The sequence below is a fragment of the Calidris pugnax genome, unplaced genomic scaffold (genome assembly GCF_001431845.1).
Source record: "Calidris pugnax isolate Ruff unplaced genomic scaffold, ASM143184v1 scaffold111, whole genome shotgun sequence".
NCBI classification, from domain to species: domain Eukaryota; kingdom Metazoa; phylum Chordata; class Aves; order Charadriiformes; family Scolopacidae; genus Calidris; species Calidris pugnax.
In genome coordinates this window covers 5,333,099-5,341,561 of record NW_015090872.1, presented here as the reverse complement: position 1 = coordinate 5,341,561, position 8,463 = coordinate 5,333,099, and the positions used below count along the sequence as shown (strand labels likewise).

The 8,463-nt window shown below is 47.1% G+C and overlaps 1 protein-coding gene across 1 annotated transcript; it reads left to right on the top strand.

Annotated features, from left to right (window-relative positions):
* The first annotated feature begins 303 nt into the window (after positions 1-303).
* Positions 304-5,703, top strand: TCTEX1D2 (Tctex1 domain containing 2). Its single transcript, XM_014945759.1, has 4 exons — positions 304-481; positions 2,094-2,163; positions 4,558-4,621; positions 5,256-5,703. The coding sequence occupies exons 1-4, from the start codon at positions 304-306 to the stop codon at positions 5,301-5,303; spliced, it is 360 nt and encodes a 119-aa protein (XP_014801245.1). The 3' UTR covers positions 5,304-5,703.
* Positions 5,704-8,463: the final 2,760 nt, after the last annotated feature.

The following is an 8,463-nucleotide window of genomic DNA, read 5'->3' as shown; positions in this document are numbered from 1 at the left end:
GGGAGCCCCTGGGGGGGTTGGGGACTTGGGGGGGGGGAACTGGGCTCTCAGAGCAACTTTGATGTGAGATGCAGGAGGCTGTGGGTGGGGAGGTGAGGGGAGCACAGGTATGGGATGGTGCTGAAGGGGTAACCTCTAGTGGAACTGGTTTCTCACTTATGTTTATGGGTGTTTGGCATTTGGCAGAGCTGGTTAAGGATCTCCGTCTTAGCTGGGCTTTTTTCCCCCACGGTTTTTCATTTGTCTTCATTATGTGAAAGCTAAACTTTCCCAGGTGGGGTTATGTATGTTTCTACACGTTGCATGAACCCTCTGGGCCTTCTGTTGCTGTTTTTTTGCCCTGATAGATTTAAATCATCCACAGTAAAGGAATGCATCCATGCGATACTGAAGGAGAAGCTGGCCAATGTACAGTATGACCCAGAAGAAATGCCTCAGCTTACAAAGTCTTTATCAGAGACAATAAAAGACAGACTGAAAGGTAAGGAGGTTTGCTGGGGAAGATGTTTCTTTTCTTACTGTGTCCTCTCCGTTTGACAAAATCCCTCTTTCCTCCTTTATTCTTGAAATCTATGTTTCTTCCCTGTTGACTGACTGGAGTCTAGTGTTATGAAACATTCTGGCCTATATACATATGTTCTTTGCTTGTGGAACTAGAAACCTAATTCAAGTAGACAGGATTTGGTTTTGTATTGACTGGCTGGTGTGGGCTGTCAGCCTTGGGGAAAGAAGCTGCATTAGAGAGAAGGACGAAGCAATGCTGATTGCTGCTTACTCCAGTGAACAGAATCATTCCTGCTTTTTTTCTGCTGCAAGTTAGATCAGAGTTGGAATAGCAGGGAGATCAGAACAAGGCCCAGTGGGAGCATCAAAGGGGGAGTTAGGAATACAGTGAAGGAGGGGTGTGACTACAACCTCACTGCGCTGGAAAAAGGTCATAATGATGCTGCCCAGGATGCCTTCCAACATTTTTGAGTTCAAGAACTAAACTTCAGGCTCCAGCAGGTGTTTCCTGTGTTCAGTGCTGGAACAAGTACATAGATATGAGTTGGCACAGTCACTTTTTATTTGCCTTATTCCTGGTGACAGGCTGGTGCTCCATCTGCTGGGCTACCCTGACATGGTGCCACAGACGTACCGTCACCCTCAACAGGAACTGTGGATTTATGCTTCTCCCAGAGTTACATATCTGCTTTAAAACCAGCAGCAACTGTAGTCCCAGCACGTGTTGATGCCGAGCTAATATGCCCAGGACTTGGCTTCAGCAATCTGTAAACACACTTGCAGTAGCCTGAAGGGAGGCTGGACTGGTGTGGCTGTTTTATCAGCTGGCATCTCTGGAAAGCATTGACATGGTGGATGTTACCAGACACAGCATGTTGTGTTCAATTCTCCAGTGGAAAGATTGCACTGTAGTCTTCCTGGGACACTGCTTTGTTGGAAACAAGCATTAAAATCTATATTTTATTTTAAACATGCTTGCTCTGATTTGGCTTCTGGAACATTGCCATGGCCTGATTGGATCTGGCCTGTGCCCCCAAGGTATTTCTTTACTATTGTAAAACAACTGCATTTCTTTGCAGACACATAATGGAGACCTGCACACGCTTTTATGTGTCCTTTTATCCCATCTCAGAAGCAGAGGAAGCACCTATATGGCTGAAGAATCTCTGCAATACCTTTGCATGAGAATAGTTTTTAAAAAAGCCAATTTTTTTAAAAATTGGATTTTGTCCACCAGCAGCCTAATTTACATTCTTTCCATGTGTTCAGTTCTTGAAAGCTGTCAATGTGGAATGCTGACATACAGTGTGGCTGTTCAGGGGTGTCTTCTGCCTTAGATGTGTCTTTTGGTGGATGCCAAATACCCTGCTCACCCCTTAACTCCAATCAGACTGTGGTACTCTGTACCTAGGAAAATGAAGCCACAAAGCAGTATGTCCACTTTGCCAGTTTCATGGACTTGTACAGGACACTTGCTTTGTAACCAAAAATCTGTAGCTTTCTGGGTCCTGTTTTGGGCTCATGTTTTAAACAAGTTGTTGCTCTCACTATTATTTTTTTCCTCTCTTTCTCTCTCTCTCTCTCTCCAGAGGAGGGATTTGACAGGTACAAAATGGTGGTGCAGGTTGTGATTGGAGAGCAGAGAGGAGAAGGAGTAAAGTAAGTTTTTCATCTACTAACCATATTACTATCATTTCTATCAGATTAGGGTGGGATTTTTTATTTTGGAAGCTGCTTCCAACTTTCTTAGCTACGAAGATCACTCTGCAGATGATAAAGTGTAAAGCAGTTTCTTTGAAGTGGAAAGTGAGGGCTTGTACTGTGGCTGATTGAATTGTGCAGTGATAATTGGCTGTATGGTGGTTCTTAGCAAGCTGAAATGCTGAAAAGCATTTGTGAGGAGTGTTGCAGAAAGGCATTTTACGTTGCAGTCACGATGAGCTAGAGCACACACCCAGTCCATGCTCTCAAAGCCCTGCTGGAGCACAAGAGCCATGGTAACTCACTTCAATCTAAAGCTGTATTTCCTTAAGTACTTCATTTGCATTTAATCCCCCCAGGTAGGCATTTTTCAGAAGTTTAAATATCAATAATCCACATGCAATACTGTCCTGGGAATCGAGCCTGGGCTGTGGGTGCTGAGCACTTGCAGTCCAGCTCCAGATGCCTGAAGTCAGGCAAAAGATTTCCTCTTGGCTGCAGTAGTAGGCTGTAGCTTTCCATTACAAGTGAGTAGGGAGAAGACAGAAGAGCCCACAAGGTTTATGTGTTTTATCTGCTGGGCTTATCTTTATTATTGTGCCTGGTACTCCAGCAGAAGATAAATGCAGCAGAGCTGTAATCAGATCTGCTGCCTCAGTGGAGGCCAGGAAGGAGAGGCCAGGAAAGAATGTCTGTACCTGCTGCTCAGGATTTTGTCAGGAATGTCTGTCTGCAGGCAGACTGCTCCAGAAGCACCGTACCAGGATGAACAGTTCAATGAGGTGGTCTGATTTGAAACGTGAAGCCCAGCAACACAGACTGACACAGCAATTGGGGAAATTCTCTGGTTTGCAATAGGCAGGAAGCAAGACTGAAGCATGATCACTAACATCCTTAATAGAAAATATTGGGTAACCAGAGTATTCCAGAGGCAGAGGGGATTACTGGACTGGAGGGGGGGAAGGTCAGAATAACCCTGGGAGGGCTAAGGTAATAGGAAAAAAAGGATGAAATTGAACAGCCTTCTAACAGTAAGTCATACTGTCATATAGGGACTAGGAACAACACACTGTGCCATAAACAGGGATCCAGTTAGCTGGGTCAGGCAGGGAGGTGGGCATTTGCAGCAGAGAAAGGGGAGTGTCAATGACATTAAACAAGGTAGCAGTGAGGTCTCATCTGTAATACCCCGGCATTGTTGTTCTCCTGGGATCGTTTTTCCAGTGTGCAAGCCAATAACATACAAAGTTGAGGTATTAGCTATTTATTAGCATTTCAGTGAAGGAAAGGGCATTGTTGTTCTCCTGGGATCGTTTTTCCAGCGTGCAAGCCAATAACATACAGAGTTGAAGTATTAGCTATTTATTAGCATTTTGGTGAAGGAAAGGATGCTAACACACCCTGCATTGAAACAGTCATTCATTTATAAATTAGCATAATTAACATATTCATTATCACCTTTTTACTGGTGCTCATAATTCCTTATCTTAAAGCTGATTGGTGTAAAATGTCCTCATCTTCAATTAAAGGTACAATATCTCTTCATTTTACTGCACAAGCTCAGTGGGTGAGAGTCTTCAAGTGGAGGCAGGCATCCTAACTTCTAGAGGACTGGTTTTCGTATTATAATTAGTCCAGTTCATCTTCAGGACACATTTCAAGCAGAACAGCCAAGTTTCTTGGGCAATCAGCCCACTGACGTTTCTGCTACCTGGTTTTAGGTCTGTTTGTTCCTTCTCTCCCATTGTCTTGTCAAGAATCATTTACCCAAACGATTTACAGAGTTACAATCATAAAAGTTTCAATATTATTATGTTCTGGTTGCTTGTCTTCAAAGTAAGGCTTGGACTGAACCAGATGTAGAAAAAGGCCAGCAGGATGGTCAGGGAGCAGAGAGTACAGATATGAAAGGACTAGAAGACCTTGGCTCGTGGTCTAGTAACACGACGTCTGCCAAGGAATACGATAGCTCCCTATAAATAAATTGGGAGCATTTACCACGAGGGTGCAGGAGGTGAAGGACAAGAACAAATAAGCTAATTTAGCCGCCAATACGCATAGGCCAGAAGTCAAATATTCTTAAGCAGCATAGCAATGAGGTTTCAAGCTCTGCTGCACAGGGCGTGTGGCAGGGTTGGTAGCTGATGAGTTTGAAAATGGAGCTTGACCCACATACAGAGGGGGTTACAGCACGTGGGGGAGTTCAGCAGTGGGGATCTAGGCTCAGGATTCAGGAGAACGCTTTATCTTTGAAAGAAGCTCCGTTTGCTTTTCGAGGAGAGTATCTGTGGTCACTTAGGTCCCTACACATGAACTCTGTGGGTAATGGCTCCGCTCTGTCTCTTTGTCTAGTATGGCTGCGCGCTGTTTCTGGGACGCTGACACTGACAGCTACGCCCACGACGTGTTCATGAACGTAAGTATCAGCTGGGTTACCATCATAAAGTGTACAGCTACTTGCTTTTGTATGGGGAGTGTGTCCACCTGCAATGTGGAGCAGACAAAACCCAACCACCAGAAGGAAGGAACCAAGACTCTATTGAAACAGTGTGATTTACGTCCTCATTCACAAAACTTACATACAATACCCAACACAGTAAAACTTATTTCCTGAGTAGGTCATGCAGTAAGGTACAAAAGTCATTATAGTCACACCATTTTACAGGTGGGGAGAGGAAGCACAAGAGATAAAGTCCTTCCTTATGTGCTTTGCTGACCTGCTTCGTGCAGTATGGCTGGAATCCAGGACTGAGCAAAAGCCAAGGTTTTATTTCATTATTATCTTATTTTTATTTTATTTTAAGCTGACACCTAGACACCTGCAGGTGTGTGGATGGAGTAAACCGAGGCACTCCTGGCATTCAGACACACTGACCTGAGTTTACACCACAAGTGAGGTGAATAAGAAACTAACTAAAAGACAGAAAATCGCAATACGTTACAATATAAGGTTATGCTCTGGTTTAAATGCTCCCTTAGGTTACCCTTTTCACTTAGGCTAGGAAAGAGATTTCCTTTACTAACCCAGAGCCTTTCTCTGTTTTCCCCAGGACAGCCTGTTCTGTGTGGTAGCTGCATTTGGGTGCTTCCTCTATTGAAGACGGTGAAGATTGCCCAGAAGGACAGAGGTGGGGGAGAACGCTTTAGGGTATTTTTAGTTAACGTGCACAAAAACCATCATGTTCTTCCTTTAGTACCTAACAAAAAACCAGCTGTACAATGTCCTGCACCTGTTCTACACACTACAACATTCCTCCTTCCTTGTGGATATTGATATAGCTTTAAGCACAATTATTATTATGTCCTTTATTTAAATCACCTTTTGTTTTTATATAGCATATTGGTTTTGTCTAAAACAAGTGTATTGCTGGTAGCCCTTGTTTCTAAGGCAAACTCAACTTTTGTCTTGAAAGGGTTCAGTTGCTTTTATTTTTGTTAGTTTTCTGAAATGAACGAAATATTTATAAGAAATGTAACATAATAAATCCATGTATTTCACATTTCCTTTCCTGTGGGTTGACCAGGCTGCCATTGCCACCGTTGTTCTTTTCCTTCCACTCCACAAGATGCACTATCCTTGACTGCTTGTCTGTGCTCCTCAGACGAGCGTTTTCCGAGGATTCTTTGTAAATTAACCCATAAAGCCAACCTCATATTCCAGTGTCCAGAGTTGTTCCTGTGAATCCCATAACAATTGGGCTGTGAATTCCAGCTAAGTGTCCCACGAGATGATAGTAACTGATAGGAAAGCAAAGTATTTAGGACATCAGGTCAGGCCAGTAGCTCGCACGCCCACTGACGGCCATGACTCCTCCCTGCTCTGCACCAACCTCATTGGTTTGGTGCAATTTGGCACCGTGGGCACTGTGAGTAATCACTGCTCGTTGCCCTCTTCAGCAGATACTGCAGTGTTTTCTCAATTTTCTCAATCCTTTCCTCTCTGTAGTTGTCTTGGCATACGAGGGTGAATGTTTGGAGCCCAAATTGGTCAGGACTCCAGCCTCAGAGAGGAGCAGTAGAAAAGGCTGCTGTAGATTAGAAAAGGGGTGCTAAAGCCTGTCATCTCCCCAAAAGTTAGAGGACAGGGCTGGTTCCTGAGAGAGTGGGTGCCACCAGAGTGCATCTCCAGTGCCCATCAAAAGATGGGATGCACTGTTTTGTGGTGATCATAGAATCATAGAATGGTTTGGGTTGGAGGGGACCTTAAAGATCATCTAGTTCCAACCCCCCTGCTGTGGGCAGGGACACCTCCCTGCTGTGGGCACGGGGGTCCAGTGCCCATCAAAAGATGGGATGCACTGCTCTGTGGTGGTGCTAAAGCCTGTCATCTCCCCAAAAGTTAGAGGACAGGGCTGGTTCCTGAGAGAGTGGGTGCCACCAGAGTGCATCTCCAGTGCCCATCAAAAGATGGGATGCACTGTTTTGTGGTGATCATAGAATCATAGAATGGTTTGGGTTGGAGGGGACCTTAAAGATCATCTAGTTCCAACCCCCCTGCTGTGGGCAGGGACACCTCCCTGCTGTGGGCACGGGGGTTGGAACTAGATGATGCCTCTTCTCTCTGTGCTGGCTGAGGAGGAAGCAGAGCTGAGTAATTCCAATGGCACGAATGGCTTTCAGAGTGCGCCAGTTGGGCGAGGTGAATCCCGAATCCGGCTGTTAGAGCAGAACATGCTCTGCCCCTGCGGCTCTCGGAAAGCAGGGGCATCACAAATTACGATGTACCTTCTAGAATAGCTCTTTTGGCTACAGTGCCAGAGGCAGCATAACCCCCCTGCCGTGGGCAGGGACACCTCCTTGCTGTGGGCAGGGGCATTGGAACTAGATGATGCCTCTTCTCTCTGTGCTGGCTGAGGAGGAAGCAGAGCTGAGTAATTCCAATGGCACGAATGGCTTTCAGAGTGCGCCAGTTGGGCGAGGTGAATCCCGAATCCGGCTGTTGGAGCAGAACATGCTCTGCCCCTGCGGCTCTCGGAAAGCAGGGGCATCACAAATTACGATGTACCTTCTAGAATCACTCTTTTGGCTACGGTGCCGGAGGCAGCGCGCTCCTGTTTGTTTATTGTTTGTTCAAAAGTGGTTTCCTCTGATTTTCCTCTGATGGGAAACAGAGGGTGGCTTCCCTGATTGCTGCCTGTGGCCGTGGCTCGCTAAGGGAGCCGCAGAGGGGATGCAATCACGCGGTCTGGTTTGTGCATGAACCTGGGAGAGCAACTTTTGGGGAAGAGCAGAACCCTCCACACAAAGACACCTGCCAGGAGGCGGCACCTGCCCTCCGACTCTTGTTGTCACTCTTTTCTCAAGTCACAGCCATTCCACAAAATTATCGAAGAGTTGGAAGGGACCTCTACCTCTCTGTGCTGGCTGAGGAGGAAGCAGAGCTGAGTAATTCCAATGGCACGAATGGCTTTCAGAGTGCGCCAGTTGGGCGAGGTGAATCCCGAATCCGGCTGTTAGAGCAGAACATGCTCTGCCCCTGCGGCTCTCGGAAAGCAGGGGCATCACAAATTACGATGTACCTTCTAGAATAGCTCTTTTGGCTACAGTGCCAGAGGCAGCATGCTCCTGTTTGTTTATTGTTTGTTCAAAAGTGGTTTCCTCTGATTTTCCTCTGATGGGAAACAGAGGGTGGCTTCCCTGATTGCTGCCTGTGGCCGTGGCTCGCTAAGGGAGCCGCAGAGGGGATGCAGTCACGCTGTGTGGTTTGTGCGTGAACCTGGGAGAGCAACTTTTGGGGAAGAGCAGAACCCTCCACACTGACACCTGCCAGGAGGCGGCACCTGCCCTCCGACTCTTGTTGTCACTCTTTTCTCAAGTCACAGCCATTCCACAAAATTATCGAAGAGTTGGAAGGGACCTCTACAGATCGTCTAGTCCAACTCCCCTGCTAAAGCAGGATTGCCTAGAGCACATTAAATCACCATTTTTCACCTTGCGCTCGCTCTGTACCTGAGCCGTTGAGCAGCTGTTTCCCAGAGCCGTTGTACAGAGCAGGGTTGAGCCTGCCGTGACACCGGGTCCGCTCGGGGGGTGCCCCGCTGCCTCCTCCCGCACCCCCCCGAGTTCATATTCGGCGGGTGAGGGGCCGCAGGGCGGTGGGTCCCTGCAGTTAAACCCGCGATGCGCGGAGCCCCGGGGGAACCCTCCATCCTCCATAGGAGACCGGGCCCCGTTGCCAGCCGGAACGGAGGTTGCGGGAGCGGTTTCCCGGGGCGCGGCCGGTCCCTTCCTGCCGCCCCGGCCCGACACGCAGCGGCT

Excerpts from the sequence above, each read along its gene's own strand:
- TCTEX1D2 (XM_014945759.1), top strand. The coding sequence starts at position 304 with ATGAACCCTCTGGGCCTTCTGTTGCTGTTTTTTTGCCCTGATAGATTT. Across the intron at positions 482-2,093 it reads AATAAAAGACAGACTGAAAG|AGGAGGGATTTGACAGGTAC; the intron begins GTAAGGAGGTTT and ends CTCTCTCTCCAG. Across the intron at positions 4,622-5,255 it reads CCCACGACGTGTTCATGAAC|GACAGCCTGTTCTGTGTGGT; the intron begins GTAAGTATCAGC and ends TGTTTTCCCCAG.